Below are 18,432 nucleotides of genomic sequence, written 5' to 3'. Positions count from 1 at the left end.
ATAAATAGAAACATTTCTTTTTTTGCTCGACAGCATGTCTTCAGTGGACAACATGAATCACAATGACCGAATAAGAGACTTGTAATGGCTCGACTTGACTTGCAAGACTACAAAACCTATTGACTGTATAATTTTGTTTACTTACAGGTTGATGACAGGTCAGAGCGAGACTACTTAGAAAAGGTTTGTGATTTTTGTTTAATTTGTGTAGATATTTCACCAATTAGGCAAATTGTCATGGTGAGCTGTATAAACAATCCATATGACTTATGACCTGCTGTATTTTTAGGGCTCTTCACGAGCATCAACTATATCTGGCGCCACTCTTACCTCTCTGGGTGGGACATCCTCACGGAGAGGAAGCGGAGATACATCCATCTCTGCTGACACAGAAGCATCTATACGGGAAATCAAGGTGTCCTTATCTTTTTGTCTGGTGCCAGTTTAAATTTAGGCAGCAGATTAATATAAACACATGGTATCATCCCATGACCACATACCTACAGTATGCAATATACATTTTTTTATTCATTTATTTTTTTATTAATTAATTAAATGTCATTATACTCCAAGTCTTTGTTTGATATTTTGTATTTTATTTATTTTCACATTTATATTTGTGATTATGTTGATTTGATTTAAAAATGTACAGCCATATTTGTTCAGCTTGAGAATCTGATTTAAGATAACATTTTCATCACTCACCTTCTTCACAGAAGCTCAGTACACTGTCATTTACACTGTTCCTAGAGATCTGCCTTCCGTTTAGTCTCTAAACACACCTGAACCAGATAAGAGTCAAAATCTGCTAAGGGGCAATTAAATGTAACAAATCGTTTAAAAATGTATCATCTTTTATTGGAAAATTAATCATTTTATCAAACATTGATAATTGCCTTAATCTTTTAAACAACTGGGAAGATAGTATTCAAACTACATTTTATAAAAAAAATCACCTGTCAAGTTTATATTACATCATCATATGAGAGTCAAATTGAATGACTATACAGGGACTCAAGATCGTTCCCTGATCATTCAATTTCAGCGAGTGAAGAATAAATGTATACTCGTTATGTATGTGCGTTATATATTATGCATGTTACCGCCTCTGACAGACAGCAAATGTATGTCGCTGAACCTCTCGTAAATGCTGCCGTACATTTTGCACGTTATTTTCTGACAGACTTAGATTTAAAAAAAAAAAGATGGATAGTAAGGTAATAATATTTTATTTCTTAGCCAGCAAGTATTCAGTGAAGTGATTGATTACTGAAAGTCTATTTCATGGCTTAAATAAATTACATGTTATTTAGAGACTGACATGTTTGGCTTGTTAACAATTTTACAATCACAAATTCATTGAATTTTGAAAATCAAGTAAATTTTTTACCAGGAAAGGAGGGGTTTTGATGCACAAAGTTGTTTTATTGTCTCCTATAACAAAAATCTTTTATTTAAACCCATTAAAATGCAGATCCTTTTGTAAATAATAGTGAAAAATCACTTTTTTAAATTTTTGGCCCATTATTACCCCCTTTGCAGATTTTGATGTTTGTGTGTTAAACTCTTAATGAGTAGGACTGAGCACCTGCTACAATCTGCTTCCCTGTTATTTTTTTTGCTTTTTACTTTCTTGCACAGTAATTAATCCGAAAATAAGTCAGCTGTTCTTTACCCTTCCATTGCTCTTACTCCACTGCATTCTTTATCCTTCCTTCTCATTCTCACTCTTCATGCTTTTCATTCAGGAGATCCATGAGCTTAAGGATCAGATTCAAGATGTGGAGGCGAAGCACATGCAGAACCTCAAAGAGCTCAAGGTACATGTCTGGTAAAGACAGTGCCAGTCAAAACCCCAGCAAACCTACTTTATCTGAGTTACATATACAAATTTGTGCTTTTTAATCAGCAAGTGGCTGACTGGGAACATGATGAAACGATGTGATATCTAGCCTCTGGTTCTTATCTGGCTCTCGTCTTGCATGTTTATACTTCTGTGCCACAGAAGTCTGTAGTCTGATTTCTCTGCCTTGCTTCCATCTTTGACTTGATATTATTCTCCAAAACATATTGTTACACATCCTTCTTCATGATATTTTGGAATTTAGTCTAAAAGTGTGTTCATGGTTAATTTAGTTAGTATTTTGTAATACATGTTCAGAGGTGTGTTTGTGAGTGTGCTCTTTTTAATATGGTGTCTTGACTTTTTGAAGGATTCCCTTTTGGAAGTGGAAGAGAAGTACCGTAAGGCCATGGTGTCTAATGCACAGCTGGACAATGAGAAGACCAATATGATGTATGAAGTGGACACTTTAAAAGACTCTTTAATGGAACTGGAGGAGATGCTGTTTGAAACGCGTCGTGAGCTTGAGGAAAAGACTAAGGTCTGTACAGTCGGGTGTGCATTATAGTACGTTGCAGATAAATCTGTTGTAATACATTGTCGAATAATTTATTAGAATAGATTCAAATAGTAAATGCTTTTAATTGGAACTTTAATTTATTAATTTGTATATTTATTAACTTTTTGTTATTGTTTGTAATTTCATTCTCATTTTTGTGATTTAAAATACAAAAGTGTACACTTGGTGTATTCGCACTGTTCTTCGTTTGAAATTTAAAGGATTTTTGAAATGAAATAACTGATAGCAGTTCTATTTATTTTTCAGGACCTTGAACGAGAGAAGCATGCTCATAGTATACTGCAGTTCCAGTTCAGTGAATTAAAGGAAACATTGAAACAGAGTGAAGAACTGCTCACTGTGAGTATTGTTGTATTTATGTGTCTGTCATGAAACGTTTGTCTTTTTCAAATGCTTGGCTTCTGCTCATCTGCCTGAACAATTTCTTCCCTTCCTTTAAATTTGGTCTACTTCCATGCATAATACCTCTTTCTAGGATATCCGTCAATTACGGCTCAAGCAAGACGGCTTTGTTAGAGAGATTTCTGACCTCCAGGAAACTATTGAGTGGAAGAATAAAAAAATTGGGGTATGATCCCTCAGTATCCAACTCCTGTTAAAGTTTTATTTGTCTTTACCTTCACATTAAGATATTACGAATTATAATTATAATATTTGCTTGATTCTACATCTGTTTCCTGCTACAAACTGTCTGTACTTTGCCAAACTATTCTTGTCGCTTTCATTCTTGTGTTTTCATTGCTTTCTCCTTGTTCTCCTCTTTGCTGCATCTTTGCCCTTCTGGTGCTGTTCAGGCATTAGAGAGGCAGAAGGAATTTTCTGATGCCATTCGAAATGAGCGGGATGAGCTCAGAGATGAGGTTGTTCAGCTCAAAGATATTTTAAAGGTATTGATATGTGTGGTGAAAAATAGGACTCTTTCTTTTCCCATGAACATTTCCTAACAGAACAAATAGTTTGCATATTTTTGTAGACAGACCTTCTGGACTTGATACTGTTCAGCTTTTTACTGATATGTATTAATATAAAGGTACTAAGATCCAGAATGTAATATAAATCGAGACTGATTCTTTAACTCTCAACTTATGACTGAATGAACTGAATATATTATATTAGAATGTTATCATAATATTGGTGCATCAACAAATACTGATGCGTTTAAAAAATAACTCTAGACCAGGGATGGGCAACTTTGGTCCTGGAAACTCACTGTTCTGCAGAGTTTAGCACCAACCCTAATAAAAAAAAAACTCACCTGCCTGTAGCTTTCTAATAATCCTGAAGACATTATATTAGCTTGTTCAGGTTTGTTTGATTAGGGTTGGAGCTAAACTCTGCTGGAGTAAACTAAGTATACTAATATTAAATTGTTTTCCTGCACAGAAACATGGCATTGTCCTTGGACCCGACTTGGCCACCAATATAGAAACTGGGGAAGAAGCTGAACAGAATTTTCAAACCGCATCAACTGAAATCCGAGAGGGGAGTAGTGTACTAGGTAAGCTGCTTTTCTTAATGTCATTCATTGCATGCTTACATTACTTTATCTTTGCCACTTTGCATTTCCATCTTGTTGAGCTTGAGCCAAATCCAACTAAACTGTTTCTATGAACCTGGTTACATTAACATCTCTCACACTTTCCTGTTTCCCTGTATTCATTTTGCATATACAACTAATTAATGGCATATCATGAACCAAACACTACACAGGATCTTGTCTCTTTCTTGAGTACATATTTCAATATTCTGCTGGACAAGTGTTTATCAAATTGCTGCAAATGTTTACTCATTCTTGACTTTGAAATCAAAATCAAGAGAAGGATTTGCTGAGTAGTTTCTTCGGTTCTTGACTTTAAACTCTGGGGTTTTCTTTTTTGGGACATCCTTTAAACACATTTGATTTGTATAGATTTAAGAGCTTTGCCTTGGAGTCTTCATTTTTCCCTCCTTTCCTTCTTCCTTTTACTTCTTGCTTTAAACATTTGCAAGATACTCATTGGCTTCTACAGACGCATTAATTCTGGCTTTAACTACTGACACCTCCATCATCTCCCAGGCACTCATCAGTTGACGCTGTGTAAAGACCAGCAACAAAAAGATTTGGATGACAGGATGCAAGGGAATCAACAGTCTTCACATGCCCATTTCAGTTCTACAAAGACAGCTTTAGAAGCAAATGAGCATAGAGACCTTGGGGACCAAATGAATCAGGGTGTAGGGCAGCTTGAAAATAGACCTGAAGAACCTCCGAGTCCTGTTGGTGATGATGAACTCACTGCAACAAGACCCAAGGAGAAGATCAAATCTGAGGCACATATTCCGGAAGATTCAAAATATACTGAAGAATTAGAGTGCAAAGTTCACAAGGATGGACTTATGGAGACAGAACAACAAGAGAGCGAATTTGTCAAACCTAGTGATGAAATCAAAGAGGAAGCTCCTTTAGAGCCTATCTCTTGTTCAATCCATGATGAAACCGACAAACCTGGTGAGGCAGTGATTGATGATCAACTCAAAGAGGAGTCTGTGGAATCATCTCAAGTGGAGAAACTTCCCAAAACACAGGGTGGCAGTGCTTCCAATAAAAAAAAGAAAAGGAAGAAGAAAAACAAACAGAAGCAGAAACAAAGTGACAAGCAAGAGAGTGACACAAAGCTGGATGACAATAATGAAATGGTTTTGAGTGAAGACAATCCAAACCAAGAAGTGGAAGGTGATCTAGAAGAAAACCACGACAAGCCCTTAGGGAATGACATATCCGAAACAACCATGAATACAGATGTCCCACATGGTGATAAAGGAACCAATGAATTGGACTGTATCGAAATAACAAGCACAAATATTAATGCTGATGATGCTCAAGAGTTAGTTAATAATGTAATTCAGTTAGTTACAGATGAAGCTGATTCTGCAGAAATGTCTAAAACCATCACAAATTTTGATTGCCCTGAATCTAGCAACGGTGTCCTTTCAGATGAGCAGTCCAACAACATTATCTCTAACCCTGCCACCATTATTGATGACCACACTGAGGATTTGACTAATCCTGACCCAGAACCTGGAATCTTCAGCAGTGAGCGTATGCTTTCAGAAACAGAGACTTCACTGCCTCATGAACCTTCTGCTCAGCCCATGGATGCTGTTGGAGTGTGCATCGAGTCCATCAGCAGCTCTGAGAACATTGAGAATTCTTCATTGGTAGGTGTCAAGGAAGAGAAGAGTCAGCTGGACTGTGAAGTAGAAGAACAGAAGGAAAGGCTCCAAAATATTGCTCTAGATTGTGACACTAACTCTGAAGATCAAGATAATTCTGCTCATTCCTCTTCCCCTGTGATGATGGAGAAGTTGGAAAACGAAGCTGAAAAGGTATTCCAGGAACAACCTATTGATCAGCCAATGGAAAGTCAACTTCAAGACAGTATTGTAGCAGACGTGGACCAGGAAGAGGTTAAGACACAAGATGAACCAGATGAAGAAAACCTTAATGTGCCTAGTGAAAAAGTGTTTGATGGATGCCAAGTTGACGACACTCCTTTAATTGAATCACAGATTCAGGTTATACATGAGGATCACCTGTCTGCCAGTGAAGCAAATCAGGAATCGGTTGTAGAGTCAGACGCTTCTGACCAAGAACCCAAGGTAGAACATGTCCAGGAGGAAATATCAAACCAAGATCAAATTACACTTAATGTGGAACTGCCTGAAGATGAGGTTGACCCTCAGGTAAAGTCAGATGTGGTTCTTCAAGAGCTCAAGGAAAAAGATGATGATGAGGAAGACGAAGGAGAATCATTTGATTTTGATGAAATGGATCTTGAAGCATCATCAAGTGCCCCTTTAAAAAACCTTCTTGATCATTCAAATCAGGACTCATTGTTAAAAGAGAGTGCACAAGAAGCAAGCCATGAATACCAAAGCAATGTCAAGGATGAGGACCCGATTCAAGAAGATGAAAATCTGGAACTTGCAGATCAGGAATCAATGCCAACGGAGCAGAAAGACGATTGTCATGCCACAGAAAACCCACAAACAGCAACAGATGTAGAAAGATGTTTAACAGAAGAAATCAGTCAAACCAACAGTGAAGTCAGACCTAATGATCAGCAGCATGACAGACCTGATGCATTTGAGGAGCATCAGCAGGCATCAGGAGATGTGACACTCAGTAAAGGGGTTAATGAAAGTTCAGAGATGGAGACAAGAGATGTAGGCCAAGAGATCAATAGCTCCATTCACCATGAAAACAAGGCATCAAATATTTCTGAAGAGCAGGAAGCCACAGGGATCAACAAGGAAAATGATAGAAAAGAATCTAAAAAAAATGGAAAAGGGAAAGGAAAGGGCAAGGGGAAAGAAGAATGTAAAATGTCTTAATACAAGGATGTTGCTGAGTGTCCAATTCAACAATTAACATTGCACTTGTTGGTCCAAACGAAATTATTTTGGGACCATTACTTCGGAGACCCCTAGAAAACCAAAGTTATCATACAGTCAAGCCAGATTATCAGTCATCACAGCTGTTTCAGCAAGCATGTTTTACATCTGAATAACAATACTGAATGAAATCTGGAAATTAGGTCAAATAATTTGCCAAATCTAAAAAAAACACACACACATTTAATGCTAGCAGTAATGGGTGTAATGTGTCATATTTATTTAGAAATTTTACATAATCATGAATACAATGTTTTTTATGAGAATATGAGATTAATAAAAACATTTTTTTTTGGAACTGCCATCTTTCTGTCTATGCTGCGGTCATGATTAGCATTTAGGTTTTTTTCTATTGCAAAGGACCCAGAATGTACTTTGTATGTACTTTAAATGGGTGGTATGTTGTTCCAAATGTGGTAAATAAAAAAAATGTTATTGTGTGCCAACCCTATTAAACATTCCTCTGAGTTTTTCCAATTAATTTTTTGGGAGATCTGATTGAAAACAAATATTTCATTTTAATTCTGTTTGGTGAAGATGGTGTTGGAACATTGAAACATGCATGTTAATTAAACATCTATGTTCAAATAAAATGAATAAATTAAAAATAGATATTTTAAACTATTGTTGTTGATTGTGTTACAGTTTAATATTTTATAATTTAATTTCCCAGCTAACTGAATACGTTTTTTTATATAATGATAGAGGACATTTAATTAAACTGCTACAAGTATACAAACAAAACTACAGTCAAGGTACATTCATGAATTTTAGGGAGTTTTTGTTTGATGCCAGATCACACTCATTTGCATAAGCTCAAGTAAGCTCACAATCATGGAAAATAATGACATGTAATAGATGTACAGTTGAGTGAATGCTGAGAGAATTGACTGCATGAGGCTGAGGCCTCTGAGTTTCTCTGAGTTAAGTTTCTGCATGTTGTCCATCCTCATCCTTCACATCCCAGCATAGGATAGCCTCACTTTTGCATGCCCTGACTCCTCCCCCTCCATGCCTTTGGCTCCTCCCACCCCTGGTATGTGAACATTTTCCTGTCTAACCTTGGTTTGTTTTAAGACATGAATGTATTTTATTATTGCAGAATACTTTTTTGTTTTTACATTTTACTAGATTTGTTACAAAATTATCATATCACCCCCCCTCCCCCTCCCCCCAAACAAAAACTGCAGGAAAATAGAACATTTGTTGTTGTCTTATAGTCAATCTGTTGCACTTGCTTTTCAGAAATTCGTTTGCGAAAACTGGTTGATGAGAGGGAGAACTTAATAGAGCAGGTGCGTATCTGGCAGTTGCTTGCTTCACACTCGCTTTGTCCTCATTTTGTGCCGTAACATGCATGTATTTGTTTTATCCAGGTTAAGAGATTGAAAGGTCAACTTGAGCAGAAGAAACCGAATAATGGCATAGAGGACTCATCCACCCCAGAGGGGGATATGCTGGAGAATGGTGCTGACTCCAACATCATGGATATACAGAGTAAGGAAATGCCTGCACTCTCAATCAGGTTCAGGGTAAAAGTTTTGGAAACCAGCTCAAAATATTCATTGCATCATTAACAATGATTTTTAACAGGTTTGGTTCATAGTTCAAGAAAATAAGACTTTCATCCTCAGCTGTTGAGAAATGTGTAATTGTTCCTTGTTTCAGGGGATGCCAACAGGCAAGTCAATGACCTCAAATTTAAACTTGTCAAATCAGAGCAAGAAGTCACAGCACTTGAACAGAATGTGAGTTCTTTTAATATATATTTTTTTATATTTGTATAAGTGTTTATATTTTTAACACATTTTACTTTTCTTAAAATATGAAATAGTGAATTAAAATTTGACATGGTTTTAATTGAAACTCATTTTGTAGGTCACAAGGCTCGAGGGTCAGGTGACCCGGTACAAAGCTGCATCTGAAAATTCAGAGAAGGTGGAAGACGAACTCAAAGCTGAAAAACGCAAACTGCAGCGAGAGGTACAATAGCACTGCTTTCATCAAAATAACAGACAAAGTCCTACTAATATGTACATATAATAAAATTAATGGCTTGCTCAACTTTGCTTCATGGCAGTTACGATCTGCATTGGACAAGATTGAAGAGTTGGAGTCTAGTAACAGCCACCTCTCAAAAAGGCTGGAGAAGATGAAGAATGGCCGAGGAACAGCAGCAACTCCCTAATGGTTTCAGATCTGTCCCATAATCTGCCTAGGTTCACCTCCACTGCCTGTCCATTTCCCATTGGGCAGCCTCCAAAAGAGCTCTCTGCTCATAATCATTCACGCCCATGAGAACCCTGATATGTTACATCCTGCAACCGTGCCATTTCTTCCTGTTTAAGTTGAGTTCTTCATCTTTGGAGAACCCAGTCAGGACTTTTTTGAATGATGCAAGATGACTCTTAGTGTGGCATGTTCAAAAGCACAAACACTGTAGTTCAAAAAGTTAGAATGCTAATTGTCTCATTTGAATGTTGCTATGACTGAATTTATTCAAACCTAACGTGCAAGGCTGCCTGAGATTATTTGTAGAAGGATCTGAGAAGTTATGCTTTGGAATTCTGACTGTGAAGATCAGGACATATGTTGTCCAGCTCAAGGAAGTCTGGGTGGTCGTTTGTTTGGTTTGTTGTAGGTGTGTAAGACACCTGTTGCTTCACAAAGATGAAAGATAAGTATGTGTGATGCTTTTATGTGTTCCACTTTCAGATATTTTATTAACACTGGTTGAGTTAGCTCTTCCATATTTATCTGAATCCAAAGTTTCTGGAATATTGAGGTCACACAGCTGGATTTTGCCATCTGTGTTCTTTTATTTTTTGTTCCTCTAATGAATTGTCTACAATGGTCTTCCTATCATGCTGTTCCCTACATGTCAGAAAGACTGAAGTGATATAAATTAAGATGAATACTGATTCTTAGTGAATGTTATTGTTGTATTGATGCTGACAATGTCACCCAACAGAAACACATTGATCAGGAATTTGTTCAAGGAGTTCTGGCTGAGCAGCAACAACTCTTGATGTTGTAACTGCCTTTGACAAGATTTAACATTCAACCTCCAGGTGATGAAGAAGACTAGATTGAGAGTCATTCTCATGTTTTCCAAACCATTGAAACCAATTATCAGAAGCATTAATTGTTGAAGACTGTTGTGATCACAACCACCAGCCCGGATGAGAGGCGGTTCCACCCTGTTTACAATGCTTTAACATGTAGGTTAAATTTATGAACTGTTATCTGCAATAAAATGTCAATTTTAATTTAAACAGTTTGTTCATGGTCCATACACATTCTCCTCATCACTCTCAGATTTCCTTTGACGGCGATGGCACAGCAAAGTCTTAATTTGGCATTTCCAAGTGTACAGCTCCATTTAGTCACTTTAGAATGACAGAACTATTTAGTGTCTTAATCTTCCTGTGCCGCCTCCATAGGTTGCCTAATGTACGCCCGACTTTGAATCCGCGACACCATGCGGCGAGCATAGAAATCCCGATACTCAGGTGGCAGTTCTTCTAAGATGCCTAGAGTCCTCTCCAGTGCCTGCAGCGCTCGAGTAGCTGCTACTGGGTCTTTGTTTCCATATGGATCTTTCTTATCATAACTCTCAGGTGGAAGATGCTTCCAGAACACGTTGACACCAACTCCAAACTGGAGAGCCAGGGTATTGTGAAACCAAAGAGCTGAGGAAATGCAATTAAAATTTCATTTCATAAAAAAAAAAAAATGCTATTCTTTGAATGCAATTAGTTCAACATTACTTCAAGTTATGAGTGCTGTGTGTAAGTATATAGAACAGGCACGTGCACACATAGACATCAAAGGGGGCTTGAGCACCTGCCCTTTTTATTACTGGAGAGAAAGTGCCCTTTTTTCTGGGGTGCTTTTTTTCTATTTTTGAAAAATAATATATATTCCTGTTTGCGCACAGCTTCCCTGTCAAACAAATATATTTATTGAAGAATAGTATATCTAAATATCAGGTCCGTCCAAGTGATCTGAGGGCGCGCGCGCATCCTGGTGTGTGACGTGTGCGCAGACTGGTGCATAGATATATACACTAGATGTCGCCTTGTCTACGGCAGGTCACTGGAACGAATGTCTTTAAGGCGTCATCTAGTGCAGTGTTTCCCAACCCTGCTCCTGGAGGCACACCAACAGTGCACATTTTGGATGTCTCCCTTATCTGACCCATATATTTCTGGTCTTGGGAGTCTCTACTAACGAGCTGATGAGTTGATTCAGGTGTGATTGATTAGGAAGAGTTGGAAAATGTGTAGTGTTGTTGTGCCTCCAGGAACAGGGTTGGGAAACACTGATCTAGTGTATATATCTATGCACCAGTCTGCGCACACGTCACACACCAGGATGTGCGCGCGCCCTCAGATCACTTGGACGTGGCTGTGTATAAGAGCTAAAAACGATATAAATACTGTTCGTTTTCTCACACAAACCGCTCGTTTCGTGTCTTAGGCCATCAATGTGTACTTACGATGGGGAATTGTTTAATTTTGACGATGGGGAATTGTTTAATTTGGACGATGGGGAATTGTTTCAATTTGGATGCATCCTCTTTGAGACCGTGACCACAGACCTGCATTATATGACTGACAGACAAGAACGGTTTGACCTAAAAATATCAAAATTGAAACTACTGCGGAAACAAAGACACCTACATCTTGGATGCCCTTGAGGTAAGCTAAAACATACCAAAATTTTATTTCAAAGTGAACTATCCGTTTAACTAGTTGACGCCTAATTTGCATAAAGAACGTCCCCAGTTAATGACTTACATCAAGAGTCTTCCCCCCTGAAATTTAGAAATCTAAATAGGTGAATTTAGAAGAAATCTACAGATGCAAACAGATGGAGGGTACACTCTAAAAAATGTAGTAAATCTGAGTAACTGCATCTGGTACATTAATACATAAAACTGAGTAGAAATAAGTTAACATTAAACAATAAAAATAACAATATTTATAAATTAACTTTTTATTTATGAGTAATTTAACTTTTTTTATTTCCTCTAAACCTTTATAAAATAGTATTCCATACAACCACATACATGACATTGGCTTTTATTGAATTTTTACTCAATTATTTTGTTAAGTTTAATTCAAACAATCAAGTAAGATTTTCAGAGATTTTATTAAGTTAATAAAGTTAAATATTTCTGTAATATTTACTAAGCCACAGAATATTTTTTAGAGTGTAGTAGGTTTAAAACAAACTCCATCTAAATGTGGATTTTGAAGGTTTTATTTGATGATGATACAGTCCTCCCTCAAATGTGAAACTAAGTCCATGTCAGTCACCATCAGTTATTGTGTATGTGTGTGTACATGCATAAACATCTACAGGGACATGGACCTTCAGAAGGTTGCCCGCTGTAAGGGAGGAGGGAGAGACAACCAGGGAATGGAAGTAACAGATTTTATTTTGAAGTAGAAGACCTTTTTTTTTTATTGTATTAAATTGCTGTATTTTTGTATTTTTGCAGTGATTTTTTTCAGTAAAGTTAACAAAATAGCAGCAACAGCCCTCTTCAGTTTAGAGTGAATATTTGTGTTGATTTTAAAGTGTTATGTATTCTGATAACACCAAAATAATTAAAATTATGTATAGTGCCTTGTGCAAAAATAAACAAATTATTAGTAAAACACGTCCCTCTGCTTGATGCAGGTATTTAGGTTATTCTAAATATATACTTGAAACTAGTAGCATCTTTTGAAAATGAAACAATTGCGTGAGTTTGAGGAAGATAAAATTAATTAACTTTTTTAATAATTTTTTTTAAAAAGGAAGTCAGAGTTGCGTTAATATATATACTTTTTTGTTTAAAAAAAAGGGGAAAAAATACGTAATTATGAGAAGTGCCCTTTATTTCACTTGAGCCCCTGCCCCTCAAAATGTCTGTGCACGTCCCTGATATAGAAGTTTAAATAATTGGTGCGGGTAAAGAATCATACCTGGGATGAAGAGCAGGTCTCCTGGATCCAGAAAACACTCATAGCGGCACGCTTTCACAAAGTCAGGATAACGTTGCAGATCAGGAGTGTCGATGTCCAAAACTTCAGACTTGTCCCCTTAAAAAAATGACAATTCAACAATTATGCAGATGCATTTTACCAATTTAAAATCTAGCAGACACAGCTTTATCACACACATAGATACAATTAATAACATTTTATATTCTACACATAGTTGTCATTTGTAAAGTATTAAGGATCACCTGTGAGGTAGAGATAAAGGGCATCTTTGGGGCTGTAGAGAACAACACGCTTTCGTCCTGTAACCTGAGCTAGAAGGTTGTCCATTACCTGATGGTAAACATTAACATAGCCGCCATAAGCCAAGAGTGCTTTAAAAAATGTACAACTTTACAAGAAACTGCATGGTCAGATTCTCATTGTCTGTCTTTCTGCAAAAAATTGGCACAACTTATAGTTACGTGGAACTCACATCATAGTGCGTCCACAGCTGTAGACCAGGGGAACTAATACGAAAGACACTGGAGAAAAACTGCTCCGGCTCAAAGAACTGGGGTATATAGAAGTCCTCTGCCAGCTCAGGGAACTGCTTCTTTAAATCAGCAGGTTCCTCAAAGGGAAAGGACAAGAATATTTTCTAGGCATTCTACAGTGAATATACTGAGGCATATTACAGCTTTATTCGAATGAAAATCTACAGTCCCAAACAAGTAGAATATTAATTTCTAATTCAGACTACCTTACGAACATCTTCTCCAAGTGAGCGCAAGTAATAGCTTTCATCCTGTTGGGAAAGAAAATTGTGTTTGGCTCACAAAAAAAACTTGTGGGCCATAGCAAATTGATAAATAAATAAATATCAAAGTATATGAAAATATAGATACATTAAAATGGGTTAGATTGTCTGAAGCCAGAACTACTTCCAACTTTAGAATTAAGTGGCACAATGCAATGCATTTACACTCAAATATAATATTTGTATTTTGGATATTAAAAATCTTACAGAATATACTCCTTATCACACTGCACATTATCACTAACCTGACTAATGAAGAAATCAGAGTGTTTTGCCTCTGCAGCTCTCTGAATAAACTTGTCAAATGGCAGTGTCCTGAAATACAGAATAATGTTTTAACTTGCACAGTTTTTGTTAGACTCATGATCTGTGTTAAATCACACACCTGTACACAAAGTTCTTATGCAGAAAGTCCATCCTGGGCTCTGGGGACACGTGCACTTTGACCTCGCGGTCACCCCCTTTTTCTGCGAGATAACTCACCGTCCACGCGCGCACACAGGGCCCCAGGGGCACGCGCTTTAGAACCACTGGTCTGCGCTGAACGAGACACGTGTTTCATTTACACGCAACACACTCACAACACCGCAGTACATTGCTGTTATTATACATAACACGAGTTACCAGAGGATATATGTCCCTCAAGAAAGTCTCTCTGTCCACATCGGTGTATACGGGCACCTCCAGCTTTTCCTGACAGTCCATTTCTGACAATCTGAAGTTGACTGCGAGTCCATTCGCTGCACTCTTTCGCCTTCCGAAACTGATAGGAAGTCCAACTTGTTTCCAAGAGTCGATTCTTTCAAACAGTTCGTTTCAAAGAACCGGTTAAAAAAAAATGCTCAAGTAAAGCCACGAAGACATATATTGTTGGTTATTGCTGTGTTTTTTTTATTCATAATGGTGGTTAAATGAGTAGGTGAGTTGTTGACCCGAGAATAACCTCTCAGAACCATTCAGTCTGATTCGTTAACGAATCGCTCAGCCCGTTTTGAGAACCGATTCAAATGATCAAATAAACTGACTCAAAAGAACAATATGTGAACAAATTGGACACCGTTAGTTACTAGGAACGTGTTCAACGTATTCTTTTTACAAACAACACACATAATATACATTTAATTAATTTAAATAAAGTGTAAGTTTGTTTTGTCTGAACAATACTGATATAGTGTTGAAATCCGTTTTATTTGTCTGTAAATGTGGAACTCTTCTCTCTTTTGTATGTTGTCAGTCGGATTCCTCTAACAGTCGGCCCACTGAGGATGATGGGAGAAAGATGGCGCTGCCCTTACTGAGGTGCTGTAGCTGTAACAGGCCCGTTTCCATTCTGATCCGGTACTTTACATCAAAGCCGCATTTATTGAGTCAGTCCAGAGGTCTCGCACCCTTATCGTCTTCTGTGTGTAGTGTTCGTCAGTACAGCTCTGAACGGGGGAGACACAAACAGAACCAAAAAGTTGTGGTTGTCGGCATCCCGAACCCCTTCATCTGGTTCCGAACCCGCATCTACTTCTTTCTCATCCGAACATACTTCGACAAAGAGTTTAACATCGAGGAGTTCTCGGAAGGAGCCAAACAGGTGAGTTATAGATGCCAATATGTGTCTTCTTTATTTAATGTCATCACATTATGAACTAAACCGACGGCGTATTATTATTTTTTCAATTGCTTAACCGACATGTTATGGACACTAAATATGAATAATGTTAGATATATAACAGTACTTGTTCATAATAATCTTGGACCAAAAATTTATGTCTTAATTGATAACATTTTATAAGACTTTCCCCAACTGTCTTTTATGCATTTATATAAGATTTATACTTTATGAATGAACATACCAAAAAAAGATGCATGTTTATTTGTAAATCTCAGTGTATTTTTAGCCTATATCAATAAATGCCAACTTGTAAACCTTATTTCACAATTTGTAAAGGATATGGAGCATTATAATGTTATACGTTTATATCATTTTTAAATCTCAATAATAACAAAATCAAATATATGTTTCTTTTTTTCTTTTTATGCCTCTTTCTTTCTTGATCTTTCTTATCTTTCTTGATAATTTTAATACACATACATTTTGTTATTTGTCAACTGTTTACTGTTTTGAGTTACATGATTTAAACTGAATATTAAAACTTCTCTCTCAGGCTTTCTCACACGTTTCAAGATTGCTGTCTCAGTGTCAGTTTGAGTCTCTTGATGGATTAGTGGCTAAAGATGTAAGTACATGTCATGAAGATAACAATTATTCTATTATTTTCCTGTTGAAGATTATTTAATGTCAATAGGAGTATTTTATGTTTAATAAACTCCCATAATATATGATTTATATTCTCTCCCATAGCTAATAGAAAAACTTGAGGAAAAATGCGCTCATCTGCCTTTGAGCCACCAGAGGGCGCTGTCAGCCGAGTCTGATGAGATCATGTACACAACTACTGGAGATGTGGGCATTTACTATGATGATAACGGTGAGACCCTATAAGCTTCATAGTCATACCATGCAATATTCGCCCAGGTAATATGTTTAATTATTGTTTGTGGGCGAGTAATTTAAGTAAAAAAATAAATATAATAGCCTTGTAGCGTGCATCCAGCATATTCTCCTCCTTTTTATCGGACTGGTTCTTATGAAAGCCAATTTAGGTTACTAGCCCCCAGTTTCACAGACAAGGCTTAAGCCTAGTCCCAGACTAAAATGCATGTTTGAGATGTTTTTACTGAAAGCAACTTGCACTGAAATAACTTAATATATGTCAGTGTCATTGTTTTGTCTCAAGATGCACACCAGTGATTCTAAGGCACGTTTATAAAAGCTACTCGAATGTCCTAATTGAACTAAGGCCTACTCCTGGCTTAATTTAAGCCCTGTCTGTGAAACCAGGCCAAGATGTTTTAAAAAAATATATCATTTTGTTTGAAGTAGTCCATAAAATCATATGTATGACACAAATATTTGCAGTGTCTTTCTTTCATTTTCAGGGAGGAAATTTGTAAGTATTTTGATGCGGTTTTGGTACTTAACGAGTGCCAGAATTCCTGAAGATGGTATGGAGGGAGCGAGAATTTTCCAGGTTGACATTGGTGGAGAGGGAGAGAGTCCAGAGACCAAGAGATTGCTTACAGCCAATTATGAGTGAGTACTGTGATTACTCTTCATTGCTCGTGTATTGCGTCTCATAGTGAGATTGAGATGGATTGCAAGATTCTTTCTTATTAAATATTGTTTATTATAGTTTAAATTGCTTATAGATTTTATGATTAAGAGAAACTACCATTTACCTTGAGTTAATGTCCAGTAATATCAGTATTATGTTATAATTGTAGTAAATATGTAAACATCAGTAAAAGTTATGTCTGTCTTGTTTTCTTTGTTTTGGCAGGTTCCAAAGGGAGTTTACCCAGGGTGTGACTCCAGATTGGATCATCACAAGGATAGAACACTCAAAGCTTCTTGACTAAGTGTGCTGAACTTGGAGAGCAATATTTTTTTTTCCCATTCAATATTGCTCAACATGCAAAAAAAATTAGCCATGAATCTCTAACCCTCACTGGAAAAAACAATTGTCAGCTCCAGATACTCTCCATGGACAATAGAAAGTTATGAATGTTGGTTTCATGTGTGCTTCAGTGGATCACATCTCACTGATCTTAGATTAAGATTAGTGATTAATGTTTGGCTCTATAACTGTAACATTGTATCAGAAGCATCTGAAAACCCTTGAATCACTGCTTGGATCATTTGAAAGACAGGCTAATACAGATTGATGAACTGACCTTCTTTAACGGTTTTATCAGAAATTACATCTTATGCAAAACAGCAGCAACAAGTAAAATCTGTTTTTTATTTAATATTAAAATATCATAATTCATCAAAATATTGTACATTTAAATGATTCTGGCTGAATATTATAAATGGTTAGTTATTTTAATGGAATCGTTATTTTGCCATATGTCATATATACAGTACAACTGAAAAATAGCCATATTTTTTATCGTTATTCTTTTTCTCTATTTGGTACAGGCTTGTTTTCTATTGAACATGTAATGCAGTACCTTTTAGAACTTTAGAACTTAATATGTCTGTTATGTAGTAAGTTAAGGAAGTGTTTCTATAAGGATTTTCAGAAATATGCTCTGGTGAAGCTAAGACACCTTTAAACAGTGTTAATTATAGCTGGATTATTAATTCAGTGGCAAGAAAATGAACAGGATTTTTTCATAACTGGTTTCTGTAATTTCTAAATGCAATGTTTTGAAGTGAAAGGTTTTAAGGCAATCCAACATAATCCACAAAAAAAAAAGTACAGATGTTATTGCTCATTGTTTTTATTTTTTTGTGCTCTGGCTATCCTGGCAAATAATTGTGTTAGTAACAGGGAAAATACAAAATACTAGCAAGATGGAAAGTGCCATTTTTCATGGTAAAAATGTCAATACCCACATGATTGTGATTAAAGAAAATTGCTGTCTTTAATGTTTTATCTATTATATTAAGACATATAAAGGCAATATGAAAGTGTGCTACTGCTACATAAGATGAATTACTGATATTTGATGTGTAATCGTGCGATGCAGGCACTATACGTCCCTTCGCCTTAAACTTATTCAAAGTGACGAGATGGACTTCGATTTACGCCTTTCTGCGTTTTAAATAGAGGAGAAATTTTCTTCGATGATCCCACTGTTCTCTTGCCATCCCTCCCACTTTCAATTCTGATTGGTCAAACCAAGAACACATTCCCTCTCTCTATTGGCTAACTGTCCTGTC

General features: G+C 36.7%; 3 protein-coding genes across 14 annotated transcripts in view; 2 read left to right on the top strand and 1 right to left on the bottom strand.

Annotated features, from left to right (window-relative positions):
- Window positions 1-10,132, top strand: part of lrrfip1a (leucine rich repeat (in FLII) interacting protein 1a) — a 34,122-nt gene extending 23,990 nt beyond the window's left edge. For 3 of the 9 annotated variants that reach the window (XM_084421649.1, XM_084421648.1, XM_084421646.1), the window contains 7 exons: window positions 148-183; window positions 290-415; window positions 1,749-1,820; window positions 2,214-2,384; window positions 2,670-2,762; window positions 3,807-3,921; window positions 4,480-7,478. In XM_084421649.1, the coding sequence (XP_084277775.1) occupies window positions 148-183; window positions 290-415; window positions 1,749-1,820; window positions 2,214-2,384; window positions 2,670-2,762; window positions 3,807-3,921; window positions 4,480-6,797 (2,931 nt within the window). In that variant the 3' untranslated portion in view covers window positions 6,798-7,478. Of the gene's footprint in view, window positions 1-147; window positions 184-289; window positions 416-1,748; window positions 1,821-2,213; window positions 2,385-2,669; window positions 2,763-2,898; window positions 2,992-3,217; window positions 3,311-3,806; window positions 3,922-4,479; window positions 7,479-8,102; window positions 8,153-8,233; window positions 8,355-8,525; window positions 8,606-8,735; window positions 8,841-8,937 lie in introns of those variants that run through there. The other 6 variants (XM_084421644.1, XM_084421645.1, XM_084421651.1 and 3 more) reach the window with 4 other exon arrangements.
- On the bottom strand, window positions 10,106-14,408 carry tyw5 (tRNA-yW synthesizing protein 5). The gene is made up of 8 exons (XM_084421655.1): window positions 14,277-14,408; window positions 14,038-14,192; window positions 13,898-13,967; window positions 13,596-13,640; window positions 13,329-13,466; window positions 13,099-13,186; window positions 12,836-12,952; window positions 10,106-10,549 (listed from the first exon to the last, which is right to left on the bottom strand). Exons 1-8 carry the CDS (start codon window positions 14,355-14,357, stop codon window positions 10,275-10,277), a joined length of 969 nt encoding a protein of 322 aa, XP_084277781.1. The 5' UTR covers window positions 14,358-14,408; the 3' UTR covers window positions 10,106-10,274.
- Window positions 14,122-18,133, top strand: maip1 (matrix AAA peptidase interacting protein 1). Of its 4 annotated transcripts, none has more exons than XM_084421661.1 (7): window positions 14,122-14,790; window positions 14,887-14,990; window positions 15,063-15,234; window positions 15,809-15,880; window positions 16,006-16,132; window positions 16,644-16,797; window positions 17,045-18,133. In XM_084421661.1, exons 2-7 carry the CDS (start codon window positions 14,932-14,934, stop codon window positions 17,121-17,123), a joined length of 663 nt encoding a protein of 220 aa, XP_084277787.1. In that variant the 5' UTR covers window positions 14,122-14,790; window positions 14,887-14,931; the 3' UTR covers window positions 17,124-18,133. The 4 variants fall into 4 exon arrangements, with proteins under 4 accessions (XP_084277787.1, XP_084277788.1, XP_084277786.1 ...); XM_084421662.1 differs by having other exon boundaries at window positions 14,143-14,571; XM_084421660.1 differs by having other exon boundaries at window positions 14,143-14,571; window positions 14,887-15,234.
- Window positions 18,134-18,432: the final 299 nt, after the last annotated feature.

Source organism: Rutilus rutilus (assembly GCF_951802725.1).
Source record: "Rutilus rutilus genome assembly, chromosome: 10".
In the NCBI taxonomy this organism is placed as follows: domain Eukaryota; kingdom Metazoa; phylum Chordata; class Actinopteri; order Cypriniformes; family Leuciscidae; genus Rutilus; species Rutilus rutilus.
The sequence above is the reverse complement of the archived record's forward strand: the minus strand, read 5'-3'. Positions and strand labels throughout refer to the sequence as shown.

Bases quoted from the DNA above. Each gene is read 5' to 3' on its own strand.
- tyw5 (XM_084421655.1), bottom strand. From the start codon at position 14,357: ATGGACTGTCAGGAAAAGCTGGAGGTGCCCGTATACACCGATGTGGAC. The intron at 14,193-14,276 runs GTAACTCGTGTT...TGTCTCGTTCAG, and splicing joins TGAGGGACATATATCCTCTG to CGCAGACCAGTGGTTCTAAA. The intron at 13,968-14,037 runs GTGTGTGATTTA...TCTGTATTTCAG, and splicing joins CATAAGAACTTTGTGTACAG to GACACTGCCATTTGACAAGT.
- maip1 (XM_084421660.1), top strand. From the start codon at position 14,932: ATGGCGCTGCCCTTACTGAGGTGCTGTAGCTGTAACAGGCCCGTTTCC. The intron at 16,133-16,643 runs GTGAGACCCTAT...TTTCATTTTCAG, and splicing joins CATTTACTATGATGATAACG to GGAGGAAATTTGTAAGTATT. The intron at 16,798-17,044 runs GTGAGTACTGTG...TTGTTTTGGCAG, and splicing joins TTGCTTACAGCCAATTATGA to GTTCCAAAGGGAGTTTACCC.